The sequence below is a fragment of the Alosa sapidissima genome, chromosome 14, assembly GCF_018492685.1.
Source record: "Alosa sapidissima isolate fAloSap1 chromosome 14, fAloSap1.pri, whole genome shotgun sequence".
NCBI lineage: Eukaryota > Metazoa > Chordata > Actinopteri > Clupeiformes > Clupeidae > Alosa > Alosa sapidissima.
In genome coordinates, this window is record NC_055970.1 from 17,867,707 (window position 1) to 17,895,544 (window position 27,838).

The window sequence follows — 27,838 nt, forward strand, 5'->3', positions numbered from 1 at the left end:
TAGAAAAAAAACTGTCTGTGTTCGTGTACTGAGTGGTCACTCAAAGCAAATACGCAAGTGTATGGATTGTAATTAGCAGCTGTAACAAAACCACCTTCGTAATATTTCAGCGCTATAGTTCTACTGTCCACCTGACTTTCAGTGTAGGCTACATTCATTGTCCTCCCCGGCTTTTCTCTGTGGTGTTTTTGAACATTTTGAGGATGTCGGTGGCCGGATTTAAGAAGCAGTTTCATAAAGCGAGTCAGGTAAGGAGGAGACGCCCCAATTTATTTCGTGAAGTCTTTGCACTATTATGATATTATATTGCGACCTTACACCCTCTAACTGAAAATCTCAGCCTATTGTTTACTTCAACAATCCCAGCCATTTCACTGCCCCCCCCAAGTCTGATAACGTTAGCGTTGCATTGCTCACTCCAGCGGTTGCTTGAGGAATGCAGCATGTGAAATTAGCCAACCAGTTAGAGTGGTGAAACGTTGAAATTGAAAATAATACATCATTACTTGTTTAAAATACAGTTTCTTCAAAAGGTAACATATGATGTTTTGTCTAAGTCGCAGCATATATTTCAGCTATTACCTCTACGAAGCTACGCCTTTGTAAGCAATGGCATTAGAGAAAGGAGCTAACGATAACTGTCTTTTGACGTTGACGTTACTTCACATTATAGCCTACCAACGAATTAGCCAGCTAGCTAGTTAACTTTACGTTAACCTACACATCGTAAAGTAACGCTAAGGCATGGCTAACCACGATTAACAATGAAATTATCATCCGATTTTGACTCGTTGGTAACAAGTGCACTATGAAAACGTTAATGTTAGTGCGAGAGACGCTCAGATGGAGCAGTAACAGCAGGTCTACGAGAGACTACCCACGTTAACGTTACAATGACTGCATTTTAGTGTTGATAATCCGTTAGGGGGATGTTGATGACACTAGGTTGCTAAAAAGTAAACATTGTGTCGTGAAAGCAAAGAATACATTCGATCTTCAGTGAAAAGTTAACCAGCTAATATCAGCACATATCAGCATTTTGTCTAAGCACCAAGTGTTTCAAACTTAGATTAAATATAACGTTATAGACCTAGCTTTATTCACTCTGTAACTTGATTGGCACATTCGAAGATATGAGCCCCTAACAAATAACGTTAGTGACAGTGTGTTGAACACAGAAGTGATGTTTCAATGATCAGATATAGAATAAGTGCAGATTGGGAGTGTCGTTGGCAGGTAAACTGTGAATTTAATGTATAGAACTACGACCTTAATTGCATTGCCAAGTGAATACTGGTAAGCTTAGAATGTTACACCCAAGACAGATGCATAATCACATTGGCCATCTTAAGCTATCTTCGAGAATGAAATACAGTGGATGTTTGTCAGGATGTGCAATGTGGCCTTTATTATTGCTGATTATCTGAACCTTGATAGTGTTGTTTATCCCCTTAATTAATGCTTTAGTTCACACTTAGTTTTGAAACTGTGCTGTACAGCTATTTAAGCTGCGGGAGCCTGTCTGAACAAGTTACAGCAATGGGAAACCTGCCCAACATGCCATCATGTGAACCCCTGGCATTTCACTGCAATTTATGTGCTTGGAGGATTCTCCTGTTTTTACAAAGTTAGGAACAAAATGTCTTATCCCAAAAAGCTTGATGCTAGAATTGTGGTAAAGACAATTGGCTTGCACTTTGTAGTAATATGTTTTCTTTCCTCTCACCAATTGACATTTAAAGCTGGGGAATACTATGCAAGAGCTAATGTGTCATTGTTCTGTCTGTTGAAATGACTCCATTGTTTAAGAAATGCCACCATGTTGTGTTTTTTCAGGATGTAGGCCTAGACTTGCTGCTTTGGGTTGCGTTGATATACAAGGGAAAAAAAACTCCCTTAGGCCATCCTTAAAAATATTTTCGTTTGCCGTAACCCGACCGACCCTGTCAATTTAGAACCGACCCAAATATTTATTTTTTTCCCCCTTTTAGTCCGACCGACTTGCCGGTTGTAAACTTGCGTTAATACCGACCGATTGTTTTTTTTACAATAAACAACCAATACAAATGCAATAAAATAATATTTCTTTTAGTAGGCCCAAGTATTGTGAATATAAATTGCCTACATGCAAACGTGGCTCACTTAAAAAAAAAAAAACCTGTGGCGTCATCTCTACACCATTGGTTTTACGCATGTCACACTATGGCCTACGCTCATTCACACAAACTGACAACGCTTTTACTTGGCACGAAGTTCTGGAAGAACTGTGGCCAGATCTTTTCTCATCCCTTCTCCCCCTAGTCTAACGGTGACCGTGTCGGAGTATTGAAACTGGTTGTGGTCTATTCAGCATTTCTGAAAATATGGGTCCGCAACATGGAGACTGCTGGTCCGCGGAGTCGTGGAGTGAAATTAGGCCCGGTGCTTCATCTGATAATTTGCTGCGCAGTTGATCAAGAAACCGCGGATCGACGAAAAAAGAAAACAAACGTTTCTGCTATCGATGTCATTAAACATGGAGCCCTACAATTAAGTGGTGGTATGAGCATTCATTCAATGCGCGTCTGCGCGAGAGAAACTGAAACTAATCGATAACGTTGGTATCAAAGCTCCGCTTCAACCTGTTGGAAGGCTATTTATTTATTTAACGAAACTTAATAGAACGACGTTGTTTTTTGGAACTTCCTTAGAAACAGAGCAGAGACTGTATAATACACTGTATAGCATTGAGTATTGTATAGTCAAATTTCAATATAACGTGGCCAAGAGCTATTGTAGCCTTCTTTCTGGGTACATGTAGATGAGCCCTATGACCCAAAAGTCTGCCATGACCGGGCCTCAGGTCAAAGAAGTTTGAGAAAGGCTGGTCTATATAACCTGCATCAGAATGAGGTTTGCAATGGTGCGCCTGAAGGCACGGGTTGAAGACCCAGTCAGTTACGTCACGATATGCACATTTGTGTAAATTCATTCCTACGTAATCACCATGACCAAAATTGTACTTTTTTTTTTACTTTGAATCTTGAAAAAAAAAAATATTGACCTACCTACCGACCCATTTTTATTTTTTTTTGGCTGTTACTGCAAACAAAAATATTTTTAAGGATGGCCTTACCAAGGCAGAAACTTTGGGCAGATCCACGGCTCAAGGGGCTAACCCAACTGCCAGGGGTCTTGTTGTGTGTGTTGGGGGGATGACAGGGGAGATGGGATAGCGTGCTGTGTATGTGGGGAGAGGGCAGTGTGCAATATGTGTGTAGGAGAAGCTTCCTCATGAGACAATGTGCTGTGTATGAGGGGGGGCAGTGTGCTGTAAGTATGTTGGGGATGTGTGTTGGAGAAGCTTCCTAATGAAATAATGTGCTGTGTAGGGAGGGGGGGGGGCAGTGTACTGCAAGTATGATGAAGGGACTTACTATTGCAAGCAGAGTACTGTATGTATGATGTATGTGAGTAATGACAGTGAAGATGTGTGTGTGGGCGGGAGGGGAGTGGAGCAGTGACTGTGTGCGTGTGTGTGTGTGGGGGTAGGTGGGGGCAGTGTGCTGTAAGTATGTAGAGGATGTGTGTTGGAGAAGATCCTGAAGACAATGTGCTATGGTATGGTATGTGATATGGTACACACATTACATTGCTGTGTATCACGGTTAAGCACAAGTACTGGCCCACAGGCCAGGGGCAAGTAAATAGGCAAGTTTGTAGGTAATGTTGGACCAGTGTCAGTTTTTCTGCCCATCAACATCATGAGTCATTTCAGTTTACATTTGATGCTAACTTGTTGAAGTTAAGTATGTGAAGCTACTTTCAGAAAGAGGGGGTAAAATACAATGTAGAAAAATAGCAGTGTTATGTAAAAATGACTTTGGGGCCAGTAGAAATGTACAGTACCAGGGGCCAGTTTCAGATGTTCAGGCCCTAAGGGCCACTAGGAAGAAAATCTGATCCCTGTTGTGTATCACCTGAAGTATCTAGCAGAGTTCAACAATTTAAAATTTTTACTGTAGGCTACTGTAAACATGTTTTTCTATCAAAGCTATTTTGCCATGTGTGTTCCACACACAAACATATTAGTTTGAAAAATGTCTTATCTGATAGTCCTTCCAATTTGAGAAAAACAACATTGCAGGTATTTTTCTATTCTGACAATTGTAGCCTAGTACAAGATGTCATCTATCTATCAGTGTTTTATAAGAGTATGTTTTTTTTTAGCGATCAAACTAACGGATATGGTGAGCTACATGGTAAGACACGTGTAGTGCCTGCATGTAGGCCTACTTGTTTGGAACATGCTGATGTTTGGCATTACATTTGTGAAGTCTTCAACTCCTGATGTCACCTTTCAAAGAACTCTACAGGTTTGTCTTTGTCACGGGTGCTTTGTTTCCATGTGGCACTTTCTCTCGTGCCAGCAATTCAGTGAACACTGCACACTGAGGTTTTTGTCCCATTTTGTCTCAATTTAAGTGAAACCATATCCTACTTCAAATATTCAGGGCCATAGCTGCTTTACCGCTAAAATTATGTCTAACATGACCTGTCACATAAACATTGTCTATGTCCATGGCAATGACTGGCATACAAATAAAGTCTATCAAAATAAAAGTCCAATATTGGATTAGAGTTAGCATTTTAAATGGGCGATTTATTTTTTTAAATTGATTTTTTAACCACAAGCTCCGCGACCCACCCGGAACGGTTCTGTCACCCACTTTTGGGTCCCGACCCACCAGTTAAGAAACACTGCACTAAACAATCATTTGCTGTGAGGTAAGGTGAGTTGTGATTGAGCATAATTTCCATTGTTTTTCAATGGAGGATGGACAGGGAGTGACTCTTGGACGGCCACAGCTGAATAAACACAGAGATCTGGAAGCCTGTGGTGATGGTTTGTTATTAGCCGGAGCCCTCACGTCATCGCCAATGTCACGTGCATCGGTCACACCTCCCATGATTGATTACTCACCTGCCACATCACCACACAGTGTCAAAGTATTGTGGCTCTGCATGCACAACTCCACATAGGCCTATCAGGACACATGGATAATTAGTTTAGCAATCCCATGGGCCAGTTTCATGTTAGTGTTTCAGTTCTGTTGACAGTACAAAGTTCAAAACTTTCAACAAGGTTTACATAGTTGTCACCGAGAGCGTGTAGGCTGTGAATGATGACTGTTTTGGTGTCAACACAATGTGGCAGTTACATTTTAGTTTAAATTCCTCCCTGAGTTCTCACTTGAATATTTTGCACTCCTTTCTTTAGTTCACCTAGACAAATGTTAACTTGACACAACTTTGTTAACAAAACACTTTTCTTAGCCTCTGACCTTCAGTGCATTAAAACACCATACTACCAGTGATCACTCAGAAATCACACAGATCTGGGATATCTGAAAGCTTCCTTTCATAGTCTGTACAGAATTGGCGACCATTTATCATGGTCTACCACAACCAAAATCATGCTTGAAAAGACTGAATTAGTTTTAAATGTTGAGTTTACTACAGCCAAGTGCAATGACTTGGCTTGTCTCTACCTTCTTAGGAAGCTTGTTATGGTTTGTGAAACTGTTGCTGGTGTTTCCTGTCAGAGGTTATGGATGATTTTGTTCTTGGAGGAGGACGCCTTCAGCAGGGCCCCTGCACAGAGGTGTGGTGCACCATGGGAATGCAGCTCTGGGAAAAATCACATGATGATTCACTGCCCAGCGGAGGGATTTGGCTCATGTTATTTTAGAATAGACCTCGGAATAATCTCAGATTCCACAGTGTCATTAATAATGCAGAGTAATCCCATTCTTTCTCCATTGTGATCTGAAGTTTACTTTAATTTCCGTAAATTACTGCTGTTGTCATGTTTCCTGTTCACAAACTATTCATTAAGCCCCCTTTAGTTTAACCAAGTAACAATCAGTAGAAATAATATGAGCTTCCAGCTTCTCTGTGGCTATGGATGCTATAGTAATGGAGGGCAGGAAGTTGAAGAGGATTTGAAGAGATTTGCCATTTCATGAGGATGGAACTGAGCTATAGAAAGTAGCTGTATGAAATATGGATGATGATGTGCTAAGGATTCATAAGGGGTTCATAAGGCGCGGTCACACAGCTCATAAACATTTCAGCAGTCGCATGCTTTCTGCCTGAGATTTGTCACCACACCGAAGCACCAACTACTCCCAGGAGCCTGACTGCTGTTAATGAACAATAATGACTCTATGTAGGCTAACTCGGCTGTTTCCCTCCATGTTTTTGGTGCTTTTGATGGAGAAAACACCAGACGGGGTTGCTGTTGCAGCATGCCCATCTGTCAATCCCTTCACTAGCATGTAAATATACTGTGGGAAATTGTTGAAAACCCTTCATTCACGTTATCTCTAACCCCTCTGCAGACCTCCGGCTGCTTGTTAACATCCTGTAGCCTACCTTTGTGGGTGTGTGTGTTACGCTTTGCAGTTCAGCAGCAGTGTTTGAAAGGGGTCGACATGGCTGTCACCGCTAAAGCTCCTTGGTCTTATGACTTGCTCACTCTGTGTAGTGCAGTGCAGGCTTGAATGGCTTGTGTTCATCAACGCAACACCGACAGCTCCCCTTCCTTCCCCTGTGGGCTCCATGTGGGTAAGGCTAAATGGGTGGGCAGTGCTACATCTATGTAGCTACAAAAAATCAGTCTGTGCTATGTATGATTTACCATCTTAGCACCAATAACCCCTCATTTAAAATGAGATGAGGTGTTTGTGACGACATACTGTTTCTAGAGATTTTGTGGATTGTGCTAGAAAACTATCAACCTCAGTAGAACCAGTGCTATGAACAAAAAAAGTTAATGTACAGCCCTGCTAAATCCTCTCACTGAGAGGAGATACAGCTTTGTGTCTAAACAGAGGGCTGAGCTGCATGCCAGAGGCCTTATTTACGCAGCTCTTCAGACAGTCATCTGGCTCGCTCCGTATTGATTCTGCCAAATTGATGCAAAGGACCTGTTCCCCTCAGAAGAACCTCACTCTTAACAGAGCCATCCGTGTTTATTACCCTCTTAACGGAGTGTTCTCGCTCACTCCCGTCAGACGTAATGACTTTACTCCTCACTCTCACTCCAAGTATTGGACTCTGGTATTTAGTTTATTTGTGACCGAAATGCATGGAATGCTAACTCCTTGTGCAGCCGCTGCATAGTGTTGGTTTCAGAAGGGGTAGACATAGACATTGTCTGTCTCCTGCAAGGCAGATTTAATGCTTCAGGGGAAATGTCTGGGTCCAATCCATGCAATAAAAACAAATCAGCTGGTGGTGGTTTAATGCATCTTCAAGCCTGCTCCTGTTGTTCAAAGGGCCACTCGGTTGTTTTTGAAACCGAGCACCACCAATCTCTGTCCTAACGGACAAATATGAACCAGAAGCCATCGATCAGTAGCCGAGTATTTATTTTGCCCTGTCGACCGCTGAGGAAAATGTCATGGCACTGCTAAGGACTCCAGGGTATTTCGAGCCTCACAGAGACATCCATGGTGCAGAACGGGACTTGAGTTGGGCGGGGTGGAGGGCGGTCGTTGTCCCAACCCTGAGCCCAGCCCAGCTGAGGCTCGTCCCTGTGAACAGGCCAGTGTGGCGGGGAGCCGCTGGCGGCAGGATGCTTGCCGCAGCAGCTGTGTGGTGGGAGAGGGTCTCTCAGGAAGCTGTGCAGAAATGTGTGCTCCATTTCCCCAAGCAGGGGCGGGGTGGGATAATACACAAGCTCTTATCGGCCACGGACGCCCAGGCCCAGCCCCACATCCAACAGGAGGCCAGGGAGACTTCCCAGGGGTAGGCCCCGACCTCAGTCTCAATTGTCTTCTCCAGTGCTACTTTGTTTGCCACTAGCTCTAACAGTTCAGACCACACACTTGTTTTGTTACGATGCTCCTCAGATCGAGTTTGTTTTCATTCCAAAGTCATGAAATTTCTCAAGACGTGACCTGTTGATATCTTTGCCTCGGATTGTTTTGAAATCCTGTGCCGTTGAACTGGAGAACCAAGAGATTGTGCTCCCTCGGCTCTTGCATGTGACGTCCGGTCCAGATTTCCTCTCAGCCTTTCCTCTGTCTGTATGTCTTTCTTTGTGCAAAGCGTACGTGTTTCCTCAAATTAAAGCCATTCTGTCTCAATGCATGGGGTATTATTGACATTTCCTGTGCTTGTTTGGTGGGCGTGTGGACCAGTGGAGCTGTTGCAGAAGAGAGGGAGATTGAAGTCCGTACTTCTGACAGCTGCAGTGCTGGACAGTTAACACATCACAGTACAACACACACACACTCCTGACAGCTATGGCAAGATATTGCACAGGAAAGCCACGTGTCTCATGTGGTCACACTAGTTCTGTGTACAGAGCGACTGCTATTTTATGAAGGATTACATTTCATATGAAAAGACTCAGTAGTCAGTGTGGTTTACCAAAGGCACAGCAGTGTACAACACACTATGATGTATGTATTGTTATGAAGCAGTATGTTTCATGTCTGAGCCAGTAGCGGAATTTCAAGTGAAAAAGAGCCATCTCGTTTCTGCCTTCAGGCCTGAGATTTGAAGAGCTTACACTTTTATAGTAAGCCACTGTGCCTCCTTTAATTAAACCAAACCTAAGCTTTCATGGCACCTAGTACATTTACCACAACAATTTTACACGATTTAGGCCTTTTTGGTCTGTGAAACAATGAAACAGCCAAGAATGTAATTCCCCTGACATCCAGTGATGGTATCTCCAGGCCATAGATGCCACTTTTGTAGTACTATTAGGCCTAGTCTACTTTTCCTTGTCACCTTACCACGACGCTGTTGTTATGGGCTAAAGGCTCTTGCCTGCTCTCAGGGTGCCCGGAACTCATTGCAGTGCACTGATGGCGTTTCCTTCTGCTGGTTTGTGTAAGTGGGAGTATGAGTAGTGGCTGCTGACTCACTCACTGTGCTGGGAAGGGGTTTAGTTAGGTAATTTGAGGGGCAGCCTGGGAAGAAACAAGTGCATGCTGAATGGGAGTTTAAGTCCAACACGGAACGTCAACCAAAAGCTCTTTCAGGGAATTCCAGAATTATCCTAATAAGAGTAGAGTAAAAATGATAAATGAAATGACTAACATTGATTGCTGCATTGTCGGGGCGGTGGTAGTGTAGTGGTTAAGGAGCTGGTCTGGCGTGCAGTAGCCTGAAAGTTGTCGGTTCAATTCCTGGCTTCCACCGTTGTGCCCTTGAGCAAGGCACCCCAAGTTGCTCCGTGGACAATCTAATCCCTTGTAATATAGCTGACATATGTAAGTCGCTTTGGTAAAAAAGGGTCTGCTAAATGTAATGTAATGTAACGTCATACACAGTAGTAGGCTTCTGATTGTTGTGTTTGGCCAACAGTTAAATTGTATGATATGTTTTGTGTTATTAATTTATTGAATTCATATTTTTCTCACTGATTTAGCCTACCAACCATCTTTGTAATCCAAACGTTTGGATTTTGTTATCAAGTAAAAAAGGTAATTCCACCGCACTTCTGATTACCGATGCGGTGCTTCACAGGAGAGGACTGATCATGTAAAGAAAGGGAGGAGTCATTGGATCACACAGATGTGGGTGTTCCTTATATTTATATTTATATTTATTTTTATGCAGTAATGAACAATAATGCAGTATAGTGCAGCAAAAAAGACTTCATCAAAGTCCACAGGTTTTTGCAGTTCTCTCCAGTCTCTTATATCAGTCGGATGAGCCAATTAGTGATGAAACCAGCTGCCTGAGACATTGAACCGTCTAAGTTCTGACCGAGTACAGTACTACACACACATCTGTGCTTGTCCTGAAGAAGAAGGAACGGTGCATGTTTCGTGAGAGGGATGTGTCTCTTTTATTGCTTTTCTGTATTGTCTGAGCTCTCAGGGGAGGAAAGGGTTGGTGTTTCTTCTGCTACAAAGTACCTCTTTCATAACCTGCCAGGCCCCTCTAACACATTGTTCACATGCAGGAAGCTGTTTTGAGGAAAGAACATGGAGTCTGATTGTCGTGGTCGTAACTCAACCCAGGGGCACCTGCATTGTCTGGGCCTCAGTTCTCAGCTTTACAAGACCTCTGAATGTCATCTTCTTCGTGTTCTTGTGTCTTCTTTTTCCTCTTCTGTGTGAGCAATTTGCCAAGATGAGGAGGCCTAATAGCGGTCTTTGGCCCTGGTGTTATAGCCTCTTGAGGAGGAAGATGGCAGGAGACGATAGGCCACAGTGACCATGGAGGGTCTCACTGTTTCTGTGTGTCTGTGGACAGCTGTAAATGAGTTCCTGGACTTAAGCAGCGGCCAGAGATTGCAGGGAGCGCAGCTGTGCTGCTCTCGAGATGGCAGTCCTCGTTGCTAGACCGTGCCAAGCACCAACCCCCCCCCCCCCCCCATCACCAACAGGCCATGGTCTCCTATGTGTAGATCCGGGACCGTGCCTAGCAGAGGCCAATACCTTCCATTTGCTCTAGACTGAAACCACTTATGATGGAGGTAATCAGCTTTTCTTTGGCTCCCTGACTGTTCTCTGAGCACCGTGTTCTTAGACAGTCAGCAGAGTCCTCCTGTCCGTGTCTTTCTTGTCCTCATGCTTCTCAAGGAATATCTCCATATTAGGATCACCCTCTCTCTCTCTCTCTCTCTCTCTCTCTCTCTCTCTCTCTCTCTCTCTCTCTCTCTCTCTCTCTTTCTTTCTCTCTCTCTCTCTCACACACACACTTTCTCTCTGTCTCTATGTGGGCTAAATTTATTCTGACCTAGTTGGTCGGTTTTGCGTTCAGTGCCTGAAAACTGATACTACAGGGATGGAGTAGAGATTTCAGATCACAGATTTGTGTGTGCCACAGGCAAACTCTGATGAGCTTCTGCATTGCTTGGAGTCTGGCATGCTGCCTTTACAATATGTCTCTGTTTGCTGTCTAGATTCTGTGTCAGGCTATTTATGTCAAGTGATAAATATGACAAATTCCTGTGGAGAATAGGCTATGGACTGGATGTTTTTTTAATTCCATCATCTTTCCAGTAAGGGTATTTATTGTAGTGCTGGTGATTCAGTGTAAGCATTGCAACAACCCTGTGATAGAAAGATTTGTTGCATCTCTGTCATGTAGGCTATGCTAAAAGGATTCTTTTTTTCGAAGGACGTAGCCTAGAGGACGGTTTGTCCTTGGCAAAAACCTATCCACAGAGGTTGGGGCTTATAGAAGGGACTTATTTTCGACAAAGCAAATACCGTTATATATAAAGAAATGTCAAATGTTAGTTTCAATAGCCTAGTTTCCGCTCCCTCAGTTACTTTTCTTACCAAAAGGTCATCTTTTTATTTTGTTCAACAAGCTCCCTTGACTCAAACTTTTAGGCTTCATGGTTTTGTGTTTCTTTTTCTCTCTTTTCTGTGTGAAAATTCATTTCCTGCTCCAATTATTGTAGCTATGCTCTTCTTTTCTTGTGAAATTGCAGGTTAAACGGAAGCTGTACAAGTAGACTGTTGATGGCTAGGTCACTGAAACACAGTCCTATTGCACTCTGAAGAGTAGACAGTCATTATATCCTTCACAATATTGCATCAGAGAGAAGAAAAATCTAATTATGCAGGAAATGGAGGGCATTGACAAAGGTCAACAATAACATGGAATGACATCAGGAACATCCCCAGCACGGAAAGTACACCTCCTCAGGTCTGGGAAATCGAGATCAAGGGTTAAGCTCTGGCAATTGCTCAAGACAAAAGCATGGTCTCACATTGAAATGTGTTTTTAAGCACACATCAGAGGAGACACATTTTCACACAGAGTTTGCTGTAGGGTGTAGTGTAGTTTGTGGTGCTGCCATTTGCGTTGGTGAAGATGAGTGGGAGGAAAGGGCCACTGCAGCACGCTCTGCTTATTCAGGTAGTTCTGCCTGCGATACCTTCTCTTTAGCTACAGGCTAACACAGTGTTTCTCATACTTTTTCAGACCAAGGACCACTTAAAGGATAATTCCGGTGTGATTTTGACCTAAAGTGTGTTGAAACATGATACCGAGTGTGAATGTATGTCTCATAGCTCACCTCGGCTTGTCCCCTGCACTCAGAAATCTGGCGCTAGTTAGCCAATGCTACCAACACAGTGTTTCGTTGTGGTGCCTCGGGCATCGCCCTAGCCATGCAAATAAATCACTGTTTTACACCATTTACGAGGCTCAAAGTAGCTCCATACTTCATTGGTAGACTTCCGAGGGCCTTGACATTTAAAACGAGACATAGAAAACTTTGAAAAAGCACTGGTAGTTTATTTACAAGACGATTTATACAGACAGTACCTTAAGGAATTTTACCGTTCGACGCCATCTTGAATTTAGTCACGATAAGTCGAGCGACGAGTACGAACGAACAGGTATGATAAGGGATCAGATTCCAAAAATAATTCCGTGAAAATGCATGGATTCCAGTTGCTGCTACGGAAGCAACTGAATCCATGCATTTCCACTGAATTATTTATTTTTTTGTCACAGTCACTCCACCCGTCTGGACCTGGACCAATCAGAAATCACGATCATGAACAGATACATGGATCATGGTGTCTGTGCTCTTACTGCCTGATTGGAAATGCAGTCACATCAAATTTACATGTACCAGAATGCTCCTTCCTGTCTTGTCTGACTACTAATTGGACCTACCTTTTAGTATCCGGCAGAATTGATTATCACTTACTGTACCAGCTATATTTAGCTTTATTTATATATTTATTTATTTGTCGACCAAGCCTCCTGCTGTTTTCTGTCCTCACTAATTGCCAGGTGGTTTAGTGGGTTGGGGGATTTGTTCTTTGAGAGTTTCCTGTGTAATTGATGCAGTGCTGCCGTCACATCACCGATTCGCCTCTCCGATTTGACCTCCGTTCTGGGTTCCTTTTTCTCAGAATCTCAGAGGGGCTAATGGCCTTGGAAACCTGCGTGTGAGTCTTGCCTGACATCGTGACTGCAGAGTCTACTTTCAATTCCTTACTTTTACTTTGCAAGCCATTATGACACAACTTCCTGGCTAATGTCTGTGCCTCCTACAACAGTGGTGTCTTCAATGACTTTTTTCTCATTCATTTTTCGTCTCATGGCACTGTAAACTATGTCTGTGCCAATCTAAAGGCGGAACACAGTGCCTGGAGTAGAGTTCATGCGAGAACCAGCACCGTCACGACTGCTAGTAGGGTAGCAATTTCCTGCAAGTAGCAGGAAGCCATTTCTCTCACACTTTAGTCTGTCTGTCAGGCAACACTGATGTTCTTCTGCACTCATGGCTCCCCTGCTGCATTCACTGGCTTGACGTGTGTGTGTGTGTGTGTGTGTGTTGGTAGATAGATCCCATTAGATGTGCCTCTCATGCAGAGGGCTTCTGTTTCTCTCTGCATTTTGAATCCCAGCGGTAGGAAGAGGTCATGGACGTGCAGTTGTCCACAGCCCCTCTTCACCTGTAGTCGGTACTGTTTAAGTAGGGACCTGGAAGCGCTCCCTGGCACTGTGCTGTTGGTTGAAGACTATTGTAACAGTATGGCCTCCGTAAAGTGGCCTTGTAGACAATACAGAGGATTCTGACGGTTCTCATGAATCGTAGTATTATATTACCCCGGTTATCAAGGTTTTAAGTATAAGTAAGTATATATACTCTTTTGATCCCTTGAGGGAAATTTGGTCTCTGCATTTATCCCAATCTGTGAATTAGTGAAACACACTCAGCACACAGTGAACACACAGTGAGGTGAAGCACACACTAATCCCGGCGCAGTGAGCTGCCTGCAACAACAGCGGCGCTCGGGGAGCAGTGAGGGGTTAGGTGCCTTGCTCAAGGGCACTTCAGCCGCTTTCTACTGGTCGAGGTTCGAACCGGCAACCCTCCGGTCACAAGTCCGAAGCGCTAACCAGTAGGCCACGGCTGCCCAAAGGTAGAAAGGTAGAAGTATGAAGGCAAAATTTCTTTCTTCTTTCTTTTCTTTTTTTTATTTTACTTTGCTCAATCCACTCTCATAGTGGGTTTATATCTCCAGCTGTCTTCTCCAGGACACACAGTACAAGTCATTTACATAAAAAAGGTTTTGATTGTGATATTTTATTTTTTAGTACAGTTTAGGCTAGATTTTTATGCCAAAAAATATCACAAAGACAACCCCCTTGAGGCACATGTATAGTTTTTGGGTTTAAAAAGAGACTTCTCAGATGTATAAAGAAAACAGAGTTAACACCCACAGTTGCAATGATGTAACGTTAACAAGTTGGCGTTTCAACAGCTGTTCTGAAAAAATTACCAGGTGTACCTATGTTACCCAGGAGACACGCTGTAAAATTACGTTTAAGATCAATACTTTCCAAGATACAGGCAGTTTTATAGGGGGAGGGGGGTGTTGATTTTGTTCAGCCTCTTTTTTTTGTTAAAGTTCACAAGCCCTAAACACAAGAACTAAACCATGTAGGAGGCTCAATTTGTGCATGCTGGTTCATAAATAGGAATAGTATGGAGCAAAATCGTCACGTTTGGTCTAGATGATCCTGCATAGTCATAGCTGTCCCTCAAAGTTGATCAAAATTTTATTGGAGTTTTTGGCTGGGGTCTGTTTAGGCCTTCAGAAGGCATATTTGTACTCAACATAGGCTCTTGATTTATTTTCCTTACTGAGATAAGTAGAAAAACTCTCACAACACCTATTTGTCTTATGCAAATCTTTCTTTTTTACTTTCCACCCTGAACATGGACAAAATGTACCATTGAGATCAATATGTTTTGTATAGAGTTACCACAGGTTACTCTACATGGTTTAGTTCTTGCGCTATGGGCTTGTGAACTTTGACAAAAAAAAGAGGCCGAACAAAATCGACACCTCCTCCCCCCGTAAAACTGGCTGTAAAGTATTGATCTTAAATAAAAGTAATTTTACAGTGTCTCCTGGGTAACATAGGTACACCTGGTAATTTTTTCAGAATGTTTTGAGACCTAAGTGCGTGGGCCCTGGTTGAATTGACGTGGAATGACCCTGTAACTCTCCTCTCTGATAAAGCACTGTTTGATCACATGGATGACCGTATGCAACATTGTTTGGTTTTCTCTGTAAAGATGTAAATAAAGCCTTTGGCTCACTGACTGATGGACTTGCGCTTTTAAGTTTTCTGATTGTTCTGGATGTTTCTAGCTGACGACTGTAAGCCTTTGTGCTTCTCCAGCCTGTAAATCTGAAGTTGTGGGACCACGGAGTTCATATGTGAGGGAGCCGTGGCCCCATCTCAGCTGTGCTTCATCATTGTGTGGGTTTGGCCCCAGAGTCTAGCCTGGTTGGGTCAGTTATGCACAGTATTTTAATCAGCTTAGCTCCGCAGGCCTCTGAGTTTTTTTTTTTTTTTTTTAAACTGTCCTAAAATTGTGAGAATTGTTCTAAAACTTACTGTTTACCATGTTGTTAGTCGCTTTGGTTAAAAAAGCGTCAGCCAAATGTAATGTAATGTAATGAGTTACGGTCTCTGTGTCAAACGCTCGTTGGGCCTGCCTGTGTAAGAAGCCGTGATTGAGCGAGTGTGTGAGTAAGAGTGAGAGAGCACAAACAGACTTTCTTTCTTGTTCTGTCTGAAAGAATCATCCGTTAGGATTTTGTCTTGTGGTGGCATGTGCTCTGGGTGTACCACTAACGGGTGGCTGGTGGTTAGTGTTGTGTTTTCAGGCAGTGGCAGGTGTCCTCAGGGACGCTATAGGAGTGGCTATCACTGATCTATATGAGTCATATGTCTATGGTGGTGATGGGGAGGCTGGAGGCAGCAGGACACACCTGTGAGATCCACCTCCATCAGCACCCATGCATGCAGTCCTGGAAACTAAACCCTCACACTGCTTCCCCCCTGCAGTGGCTCTCACACACGCACAGCACACGCACGCACACACACACACACACAGGTGTCTGGCCATACACACTGTGCGTATGGTCAGGCTACTTAGCTACGAGTAGAGAGAATTCGCCTGTATGTGTTTATTCGCCTGTGTGTTTATTTTCATACTAATTGGAACGCACACATTTTGTTTGAGCAGGAGAGTGAATAATAGTGCACACACACACACACACACGCAGTGATTACAGAACTTGTCCTTGTTGCTGGTAACCAGCTAACAAGGTTTAGCTAATTCACACACACACACACACACACACACACACACACACACCAGTGACATCCCTCCATTAGCACCCATGCAGCCCTGGAACCTAATCCTTCTCTCCTGCAGTGGACACACACACATACACACACCCACACCCTTTCCCTATCTGTATCTCTTCCTCTATCTAGCTCTCAATTCACTTTTCTGGATTATTTCACGGCATCGCTCCCATTTTGTCATACACAAACTCGCTGTGTCTTTCCTCAGACATGCCTACCTATGTACCTTATTGTTTTCTCCTCTCCAATTATATCTTATTGTTTGTCCTTGTGTGCGTCTCTGTCTCTGTCTGCAGCTTTTAAGTGAGAAGATAAGTGGTGCAGAGGGAACGAAGCTGGATGAGGACTTCATGGAGATGGAGAGGGTGAGCAGTCCTAATGCATCCCCCCACCCCCACCCCCCCCACCATCAGTAATTTGAGCCACTCATGTCTACTCAAGGGCAGCCGTGTCTTACACTGACCTCATTGTCCGCCATTGCCCACTTTTGTTGGAGAGGCGTGGAAGGAAAGTGTGTCAGAGATGTAAAAATAGACAAGTGTGATTCATTCATGACTTTTTTTCACCTTGCCTTTGCCTTATTGTCCTCTTTTTTTATCTTTTTTCTTTTTAATATATAAATATAGAAAATTGACGTCACGAACAAATCCGTTTTTGAGCTGTTGTCCAAAACCACAGAATACCTCCAACCCAACCCAGGTATGATGCTCAGCCGAGCGGCAGTGAAATTGGTTTATAATTGTAAAGACAAGTTGACTGATTTAACGCTCTTGTGTTAGAATGAGAAAAGGAAACATGCCTCATATTGCCGTGCATAATCATCCCTCCACCCGGCCATAGTTGAGCCTGATGCTCTGTAGAATGCCGGTTTGAGAGAGAGCCAAGCTGACAGCAGTGCATCCAGGGTGGAAGATAATGGGCTTGACTTTGTGCCGTGTGTGCTCTCAGCTTCCAGGGCCAAGCTTGGCATGCTCAACACCGTGTCGAAGATCCGGGGGCAGGTGAAGACCACAGGCTACCCGCAGCCAGAGGGGCTGTTGGGGGACTGCATGCTGAGATACGGCCGCGAGTTGGGGGAGGAGTCGGCGTTCGGTACGGTTTCATCCTCCACATGTCCGCACCGTGTCACACGGCGCTGAAAATCACAGCAGAGCACGCACTGGGCAGAGAATCAGTGTCTGCTGGAATGGTTTTAACCACACTCACACACACACACACACACACACACTAACACTTCCCTATCCCACACACTCCTCATGTGTGAAACCTTTGAATCCAGAACATTTAAGTCACAGAAAACTAGAGCATTGACTATATATACTGTATATGTATAATCCAAGTGGATTTCAGAATTGCATTACTGTAATGTGTCACATGGTCACTGATATGCCTCACCTGAGCTGCCATTGGCCAGGGTGACCCTCAGTGCTGAGCTGACCTCACGTTGGGTCTGACTATCTCAGCAGGGAGATGGGCTGTGAAAACTGTTGTGGAACTGAGTGTTTCTCTCCTCTCTCTGCCTGTCCCTCCTTCCCTCTGCCTCTCCCTCTATCCTTTCCTCCCTCCCCCACTCTCCCTCTCTCTTTCTCTGTCTGTTTGTCTCTCCCTCCCTCTCTCTCTGTCCCTCTCTCTCCCTGCAGGCTATGCGTTGCTGGACATAGGTGAGGCAATGAAACAGATGGCTGAGGTGAAGGACTCCTTGGACATCAACGTGAAGCAGAATTTCATTGACCCATTACAGACACTGCAGGACAAAGACCTGAAAGAGATTGGGGTGAGCTGAACTCATGACTGTTTACCTCAAAGTTATGTTCCTGTGAACGTGCCAAGGTAACCTTTTCTTATTCTGAAAATGTCCTTGGAACATTTCTATTGTTTCTGTTTCAGTAGCTTTATTTAGAATATCAAAAGAATTTTGTAGTGGCCATTAAACCACTGCTCCTAGCAAAATCACACACACACACAAAATGTCTAGATAGACATCAACTTGCTGGGAAAAAAAGTTTATCTTACCTCATGTCTGCACCAGTTGGAGAGTTCAGATGCAAAACCCTCTAAATCCGTCTGACCACTTTTCTTTTAAATGAGCATTTAAATTCAGGCTCCTATAGGTTTTTGCCTATAAATCGATATTTCAGACCAGGAAGAGAGTGGTATTTAGTGGGTTTAGAAGTTAAATTATTTGATTAGCGTATACTATGTGTGGAGAGCATCCCCTCACCATCTTTATCTCATTTTTGACATAGGTGGCATTTAGAGGCTTTTGCATCTGAACCCTTCATTTGTAGAAGAAGTGTAGGTCTGAGCAGTTTATTTATATTATTCACCTGTGTTAGACATTTTCATAAAACTCATAATTATTACTAATGGTCTTTAAATAAAACAAGCAGACCATGTTCTAAATGAAAACTGATGCAGAGAATTTTATTCACAGCATCGGGGACCTAACTAATCTAAGTTCCTGCAACCAAATCCAAAGTACAGTCAGGATGATCACTCAATTATACAGCAAGTTCAGTACATTTCATTATATTAATGTGGATACAATCATTATAATTATGCTTACATTTGGTTTTGGGTGTTTCACAATGCTCAAGCGGGAAAAGTGTGTGCGCTCAACTCCAAAACAATTCATATGTAGGTTTTGGGTGTGTAAAAAGGAATGACTCTCAAGCTGTGTATATTGTGAATTTAATTAACTGAAAGCAGTCACAGACGGATGCGTTTCGGCCTTAGCCATCTTCAACGTCTTGCAATGCTCAAACCAGTCCGATCTGGTCTTGCACAGAACCTTCATATGTGACCCTGCAAGGCGAAACCAGTCGTTTTGCGCACAGTGCTATTTTGAGAAAATCCACGATAAACAAACGTATGAGTTAAAATGTCGAATTTCACGTTTTCGCATAATTTAACAGTATACAGTCTACACTTTCATATTGTGAACAAATTTCACGGATAAACATACGTTTTGACTGTTAAACCCTGACTTTATTAAGGTGAAGATTCAACACATTAGCAGTCATTCCCTTTGTCCACGCCGCTATAAGGTTTTACCGTAGAGCTAAAATTGACTCATTTATTTACTCGTTACTCAATGTGTCAGCTCTCTATCGTTCTTGGCAGATGTAACCGAATATGAATGTGAAAGACTTGCCTTTTAGGGCACGAACGGTCAAAAGCACGAACTTTTAGAAATATCCTGGCATCATTTTACGGACCAGGAGAAGTTTTCCATTGACGTAGCGCATTTTAAAAGTAGGCCTATAGACAATCTGTGTACACAGAACCACTTCCTTCCTCTCCCCTTACTTACCCCGAAATACATTAATTATATTCTATAGTGACACCTTATGACCGTCCCAGGTATTAACTAGGGGGCAGAAAAGGACACTCACTCGGTTGATGAAACTGGACATAGTCAGTCATCCGCTTCAAAGTCGCGCTACCGTAAGGCTAATAATAGATGTGTCCTCACACTATCGCACGTGACAATTTGTGATTGTCTCCTGGCGTATCGTGAAAGGAGAACCATGCCAACTTTGGATGCGGTTATCTTAGCGATACTTTTTGCAATACCCTCGATACACATATCGTTGGAAAGCTTAGTTAATGACCGTTCAATTGAGCACAATAATTTAATTTTGTAAATTTTACCAAAGCGACTGGTTTCGCCTTGCAGGGTCAAATATGGGAAGGTGTGAAGTGTCACTTGGTTCCTGTCTAGCTTGTTGTGAAGAGTGGACGAAAAGAACATTCTGTGTTGTGTTCTATTTTCATAACAATCTGTTCTTCGCTGTGTTCCCTTTACTAAGGCATTCTTTCACATCATATGATCTGTTGGAAAGTTTCCGCCGGGCATACATGAACTAAAACACACATATTCTTGTATTAGCACAGGTCACAGAGTTAACGCCTGAAACCTTCTAAAGATATAGGATTTCTAAAGAGACAACATATTAATATTTTCCCTCCCATCTTTTCTTTGTTTAGATTTAAGAACATTGATTACACCTAATGTTGGTATTGTAAGAACGCATGTTTCCATTGTAATGTCGAAGAGTATCAATAATGGCCAATGGCCATCGCCATGCAATACCTTCACGGCTTCAAACAGAGGCCCAATTGTTGTCTGTTAGAGATCTTTCTGCATCTATGTCCCTACTTTTGTCTCTTACCACATGGCACTGTCTTATCTAACCCCAGTCCTGCTTTCTCCACAGCATCATCTGAAGAAGCTGGAGGGCCGACGGTTAGACTTTGACTACAAGAAGAAGAGGCAGGGCAAAATCCCTGATGAGGAGGTCAGGCAGGCAGTGGAAAAGTTCGAGGAGTCCAAAGAGCTGGCTGAGAGGAGCATGTTCAACTTCCTGGAGAATGACGTGAGTTCAGCAACCTCAGTCCTGACTGGCTTCAGTGGTAGCTTTCACTCAAGATCCCAGTTATGGAAGAGTTACCAGCATGGAAAAAATCTGACACTTCAACAACAACAATAACAACAACAACAATGTGCATTTATACAGCGCTTTATCAAGGCACCCAAAGTGCTTAACAGTGAAGGGGGAACCTTTCTAACCCACCTGGGTGATACAGGGCTCCCATGCGCCAGAACGCTCACCACACACCTGCTTGAGGTGGAGAGTGAGGGAATGAATGAGCCAATTACACACTGGGTATGTTCAGGCTGCAGCCTAAATCTGATTTTGAGCATGTCCAGATGGTATGTAGGTTGGTTTTGATAATCTGAACAGCAAAAAAAAAAAAAAAAAAAACACAGACCGTGAATTTTTGACCATGATTTTTTCTAAATCTGATTCAAACTACATTTTGGAGGTGGTTTGAGATACAGTTAAAGTCAGATTTCTGCCTAACAGTCTGTGAACGCTTCGGCCGCTTCAATAGGATTTCAAACTACTGAAGCCTACTTTGTTACCACAGCAACCCACTCATGGGACACTCAAATCAGATTCATTCACAAAAATGAACAGTGTGGGCAGTCGTCTAGAAAGATGCGATTTGAGAAACAAATCTTAATATGCCTGCAGTCTGAACATAACTTTACAGTATACAGGAAAAGGGTGTCGCTGATAAAGATTTCACTACTTGTGATGTTTTCATAATTTCTCTTCAACTGTATGATACCAAAATTTTATTCAGCTCTCACAAGAGGTTGACAAGCCATTCTTGTATCTTCATAAGTTCTGATCATTGATGCACCTTGAGAAAAAATAGACTAGACTCCTCAAAGATGCTATCTTATTGATGTCCGTTGGTGTCATGACACTAATACCTCGATAGCCATACTTGGGGCTGGTAGAGTGGGGCTCGGGTGATTCATCAGCCTGAGAGCAAACAGAGGCGGCTCTGCTCTGGAAGATAGCCAACACAGAATGAGTCACACGCCTAAGACATGAAAGAGTGACGCATTTCAAAGAAATCCACCAGATTTAATAGATGGAGTAGTGGGTGATATGTAGAATTACATTATTTGTCGTTGATGGCCCTTGTAGTACTGGTTAGCCTGATTCTTGTTGTTGATGTTTGTCCATTATTGATGTTTACAGGTGGAACAGGTGAGCCAGTTATCAGCCTTGGTTGAGGCAGCTCTGGAATATCACCGCTTGTCTTTAGAGATCCTTGAGGAGCTCAATAGTAAAATCCAAAGCAGGTAAGCTTTGAAAGTCTGTGTCTGTTATCTAGAAGGTCACAGGGCACATACCACGATGAACAAATAAATATTTGCACTGTTTTGGCTTATCTGAGTTAAACTGGGTTGATCTCTGTTGAATCCTGACAGGATAACCACAGCTAGTAGCCGGCCCAAGAAAGAATTCAAGCCAAAGTCCATCATGAGCAGTCTGGAGTCCATCAACAGCACACAGCACAATGGTTTATCGTACAGCTCATCAGTAAAGTCAACAGGTAGGCTTGCCCACCCCGAGTCAGGTATTTTACTCAAGCAAACTGCCATTTGTTTCATACATTGACTTTGCATACCTTGGTTGTTTTGTGGAATCTGTGTGGTATGGAATTTGTATTTGTTTTTGTTTTTTGTTGTTTACTTATTAGTATTGTTCTCCAGTGAGGCCTATTTTATATATCTGTGTAATCAGTCCATTGTCCCCTACAGATCACCAGACCAACCACAGTTTAAATGGCAACAGTAGGTGTCATAACATTTCAACATTTCACAAAATTTGACAAATTGTCATTTAAACTCCTTGAACTCTGATGTATTCGAAACATGAAAATCTAAATACTCTTATATGTTCATGTTTCTAATTAGTGTGTTTTAAAGATTCTGGATGGTTACACAACAAGCCTGGCTTGATCATAACTATCCTGTTGCCCTTTCTGAACATTTTGTCTGTACTGCCATCTAGTGGTCATGGTTAGACAAAACCACAGATTTGACAGTAACGTACTGTAGGCCTATGAAAGATCCAAAGGTTAAACACCTATACCAGTTTAAGATACTTTTTGGCATAACACCCTGGCTGCCCTTGTATTAACACACACACTCAGGGCCCAATGTGTTTAACTGTGGTGTTTGGTGTCTGAAAACCAGAGGTGGGACCAAGTCACTGTTTGGCAAGTCACAAGTAAGTCCCAAGTCTTAGCAGTCAAGTCCAAGTCAAGTCCCAAGTAAATACAGAGAAGGGCAAGTCGAGTCCAAGTCCAAGTCACATCAAAGCCAAGTCGAGTCCAAGTCCAAGTCCCAATCTTTTTCAAGTCCTGAACAAGTCATCAGGTACTCTTCACTTAATAATGCCATTATTAGACTATCGATCATAATTTTAGCACTTCCATCTAATCCACAGTATTTTTTGTTTATAAATACAGATTAAAATATGTTCAATGTTTCTGTCTTGTAATCTTTTACGACATATGCATGCGCATACCTGTGTAATCTGTAAAAGGATAGCTACATAACACTCAGCACAGCTGCAAATATATATATTGTTTTTCCAAATTGCGGAGCCCACTGTAAGGATGAGTAATAATTTGACTGATGGCATTTCACTGCGCTAGGCCACAGATTTGCCTGCAAACAATTTATTAGGCTGTCTGGCAGTGGCGACTCATAAGGGAAGCCAAGGTCAACACTTTTATATTATTTAAAAGATAATAATGACAGTAATTTTGTTTTAAAGTATTCATTTCTTAAGAAATACTACACATTTGATGCTGTTTATCTCATTTGTAAATGGTGCACTGTCACTTTAAGCCCATTGTGTCACACGTTCTCATAATGATCCTTTTTTTACCAGCTCCGTTCAAATATAGCCTATGGCTAGTCCACAAACTCAAACATTGTTTGTGCCACATGTATAGCACAATATTAACAACGATAAGCATGATATTAAGTTGGCACAAACAGCTTTCATTCCCTTGGAAAGAGAAGCATGTATGACATGATGCTTGCTTGACATTTTCTGTTTGCAATTAAAAGTGAATTATGAGCCTGGTAGCCAGTAGCCACCTAGCTACAGTAGCTGAGTGAAATGTATTTCAATCGGCATATCATGTGCTTCATGTAAATAAATTATTGAATACTTCAAGACTATTAAGACCAGTTCCATTACACAAGGCAAAGACAACTCTTCATAATATTCTTGTCCACTTTCCAAATCACAGTGAGTGCAGCTATGTCATAGTGACCTGGATCTCATAGTTTATAACAGTACAGTAGGCTAGTGAGAACCGGATAATTCACAATCTCCTCTAATCTCGTATTTGTTGCCTTCACGATTTCCTTTTATATGTTTCTTATATTTAAAAGAAGATATCAATCATCATCAACAATGACAAGCCAGCTAGAACCTACTCATTTTCTCTCCCTCTCGTGCGTGCTTGGATGCGTTCTCAATTAAATGCAGTAGGCTAGCATAAGTTCAAGTTGGATCTTAATGGAGAGGACTCGAAAAGTATCAACTTTATGTAACATGCTGTTGGTGCTTTTTGACATTAAACGTTCTCTAACAAGAGTGCAAATCAGTTTGCAGTAAAGCTACTAGTGATTGGCTAAATGTTGGTCCTTCCTCTGTCTCTTGGTGCCCTACACACAGTGCGTAATGCGTGTGGGGGTAGCGGCAGTACTGTACTGTGCTCTGGCCGCTTGTCTCCGCTATTTTTTTTTTTTTTTATTTAGTCGCGGGAAAGCGTCTGTGGGGTGACTGGTCCACGATCAGGAAATTTAGTTTTTGATTCGAGACATGTCAAGTCATCACAAGTCAAAGAGGCAAAGTCCGAGTCAAGTCTCAAGTGAATAGTATTCAAGTCCAAGTCGAGTCGCAAGTCATGCCGAATTTTATCAAGTCAAGTCTGAAGTCATTAAAATCATGACTCGAGTCTGACTCGAGTCCAAGTCATGTGACTCGAGTCCACATGTCTGCTGAAAACCACACATCTGTTTGTCGGTGCGTCTGTGTCTGTGTCCCACTGTGTCTGTGTCTTGTGTTGTCATCCAGCTCATTCTTATCCAGTCGAGCAGTTCACCCCCATGCCTCAGTCATGGTCTGAGAGTCCAAACGGCACCTGTGAGTATCCACCCATCCATCTGATTTCCTCTGCCCACCTCACTGATGTTCATCTCTGTTTATCAAGAAAGTGTAGTCTGTGATGCCATCATTTTCAAACCCGCCAATCAAACAGTGGTACAATTTCAAGTGTCCTCTGTAAAGTCCCTCCTCCTCCTGCATGCATGCTACGATGTTGAGTCGCTCGTACACGTTCTTGGAAGGCAGATCTAGTCATAACTGGTTTCGTTTTCTGTGTTTCTTCTCTCATATAGGATCCGTTATTACAGAGCCTGGGGCACTCCCAGGCTAGTTTTGTTTTAGCTCAGAGCATTGGTAGCTTACCCTGGAAATCCAGAGTTCACACGAGAGCACAATTTGAATTTGCTCAGTGAGTTACTCTAGCAATGAGTAATGATGCTCATTACCTATGCCTATGTAACCGAGCTGCACCAATCGTCGAAGTAAGGAATCAGTCAGTAAACATTGGTTGTAGTGTTATCCAATTGCGTCGAAGTATGGAATCAGTCAGTATATATATATATATATATATATATATATATATATATATATATATATATATATATATATATATATATATATATATATATATAGAGTACATAACTATATACAGTACACAACAGTTATTTTAGTGATATCTGCACTCAGTTCTCTTGATTAGTATTTGTCAAAAAGAAATGTTTGTAAAGTAAGAATGTTAGACATGAAGGATCTCTGGTCCAGTTCTCTCTCTCTGGAGCTCTTAGATCACTTTAATTTCTGATGATTTCAGTCAGTTCAGTTGTGTTTGACCCAGCTGCCTTTAATAGGCTGGTTCACTGAAACAGCTGTTAGAGCAGTATCCCAACTATGCATTCAGGGAGTGCTGTCCAACTCACTGGTCCCTTCAGTGTCTTGGTTTTGTCAGTGCGTGTGTGATGGTGCTGTGTATTTGAGCCTGCCGTGTTAAAGCCGTTGTGTCCTGCCCCCCAGACACCGAAGTGCACATGGACCAGCCCTGTTGTCGCTCCCTCTACGACTTCGAGCCGGAGAACGAAGGTGAGCTGGGTTTCAAGGAGGGCGACCTCATCATCCTCACCAACCAGATCGACGAGAACTGGTACGAGGGCATGATCAACGGTGAGTCGGGCTTCTTCCCCATCAACTACGTGGATGTCCTAGTGCCGCTGCCCCAGTGAGAGACACCTGGCCGCTGCCCTCTGTCCAGCAGTCTAACACTGGGGGGGTCACTGAACCCCCTCACTCTGTGTAGACACTGACTTACCTGATTTTATGTTTGGCCCCGCTCAGCGAATGCCCTGCTACTCCACCACAGACATTATTAAAGAGGTGTCCCGTTTCTTCCTCATGTCTATTTATTTTGTGCGTTTTTGTTTTGTTTTTGTATCAGCTTTAGATCTACAGCATTTCTGTTTGTGGTATGCAGTAAAAACTGTGTATTCATTCTTTCTCTGAAGTTACTTGCTCTTTTTCTTTTCTTTTTTTGTTTCTTTTTAACATGTGGTGCATTTTATTGGGTTGGTATGTTCTTAGGCTGTCTCTGTATATTTCTGCTCAAATGTGGAGCTTACTTGTACCTGCCTGCCGTGGTCTTAAGTGTTTGACGAAAAAAACACATTTTTAAACTGTGAGTTTTCTGAACTGCAACTCAATGAATGTCCTCCTATCAAGTCCTGTCTGTTTACATGGTATTACTTATTGTGATGCAGAATATATCATAGTAAGTGCCACAAGCTTTGTGTCAGGTAGGGTAAAAAAGAGAAAGACTGTATTACACTTACCGTTTAAGTGCTTTTTTCAATGGTGTTTGTATTGCACTAAAGCTTTAGAATCTCCTCCCCTGGATGTGCACAGTTTGCTCCTTTTCCAGCCTGTTTTTCTCCCTCTTCCCATCAAGGGTTGCGCTTCATCGCCGCTTAGGAGATACCATTTTTATATCGTCACCGCCATGATACCATCTCTGATGAATGAATATAGAATGTCATGGACTCTTTCCTACTTTTGTACTATAGGCCTGGCGTTGTGCTGTCTGCCCAAGTATATTAGATTGAAGGAAGCTATAAGAACAACAATATCTACTTTGTGCTATGTCTTCAGTCTCAGTCCTGTGCTTGCTCTGTGAATGGAGGCAGTAAAAAACTCCTTGGTTACAGCGCTTGATCAATCAAATTTAACTGACAATACTGTACCCATTCCACTTAGTATGGAATGTACTGTACAGTTGTGCTTTCTTCATGTTACCATACATAAATGTTTAAATTGCTAGCTCGGTTATGTTTCAGGGTGATGCCATATATAGAGAATGCCATGCGAACTATGTATGTCAGGATGTACAAAGGAAATGTTTGTACTTGTTTATATTGAAAATGGATCATGTGTCAGTGTGTTCACACACCCCTTCTGTGTCATACCAGTCACAACAAGTTAGTCATTATCGTCGGTCACTGTCATTTTTGTTCTTTTGTCTTTTTTTTTGTTTGTTTTTGTTTTGACTTGTTTTTGCTGGACAATTCACAGTTTAGTAATGTTAAAGATGAGGGTGTGTATCCCTTTTTATGTGATTTTGATAACGAACAAAGCTATTTTTGTGACCTTGATATCCTGCCTTCAAGTCTTAATGCTGAAGAACTGAAAAAAAAGAAGGGAGAGGACTTTCCTCTGGGTAAAAAAACCCTCAAAAGACACCTGTAATATTTAGATGTATGTTCCTCCTTTTTTATTTTGCTTTGAGCCATATCCTGTGTAAGCACCCACTCCTATCTATCCAAATTAACCACGAGACGATGGAAAAATGACAGAACCCAGGAGAGAACCGGAGAGAACCTGGAGATTCCTCTTCACGGAGGGTCTTCATATTCAGAACTCAGTGCTGGAGCGTACATGCGTGTGTACGTCCAGAACCCCTATCACTGTTTGAAAGCATACGGTTTGCCCACACTACTGACCGCTGTCTTGTTTTGACACTGTAATTCCTCCAGCTTTTCCCCCACCCGACCCTCTGCCTTGACCACTCTACACAGCACGCCTTTCCAAACCAATACAAACTTGCAACGGAAGCTGTGCATGAGATCCTTTGTCTTTTTCTTGTCTTTTGTTCTGTAGCATAATTTATACAAAGTGTTTTATAGGTGTTGTAAATTAAT

The 27,838-nt window shown here is 42.6% G+C and overlaps 1 protein-coding gene across 3 annotated transcripts; it reads left to right on the plus strand.

Annotated features, from left to right (window-relative positions):
• On the plus strand, window positions 1–27,764 carry sh3gl3a (SH3-domain GRB2-like 3a). Of its 3 annotated transcripts, XM_042062070.1 has the most exons (11): window positions 2–248; window positions 16,455–16,523; window positions 16,785–16,857; window positions 17,107–17,250; window positions 17,799–17,932; window positions 20,379–20,537; window positions 21,720–21,823; window positions 21,953–22,077; window positions 22,286–22,318; window positions 24,627–24,695; window positions 25,668–27,764. In XM_042062070.1, the coding sequence occupies exons 1-11, from the start codon at window positions 204–206 to the stop codon at window positions 25,871–25,873; spliced, it is 1,161 nt and encodes a 386-aa protein (XP_041918004.1). In that variant the 5' UTR covers window positions 2–203; the 3' UTR covers window positions 25,874–27,764. The 3 variants fall into 3 exon arrangements, with proteins under 3 accessions (XP_041918005.1, XP_041918006.1, XP_041918004.1); XM_042062071.1 differs by lacking the exon at window positions 22,286–22,318 and having other exon boundaries at window positions 1–248; XM_042062072.1 differs by lacking the exons at window positions 22,286–22,318; window positions 24,627–24,695 and having other exon boundaries at window positions 1–248.
• The last annotated feature ends 74 nt before the right edge of the window (window positions 27,765–27,838 follow it).

Bases quoted from the DNA above. Each gene is read 5' to 3' on its own strand.
- sh3gl3a (XM_042062070.1), top strand. From the start codon at position 204: ATGTCGGTGGCCGGATTTAAGAAGCAGTTTCATAAAGCGAGTCAG. The intron at 16,524-16,784 runs GTGAGCAGTCCT...ATATAAATATAG, and splicing joins ACTTCATGGAGATGGAGAGG to AAAATTGACGTCACGAACAA. The intron at 20,538-21,719 runs GTGAGTTCAGCA...TGATGTTTACAG, and splicing joins TCAACTTCCTGGAGAATGAC to GTGGAACAGGTGAGCCAGTT.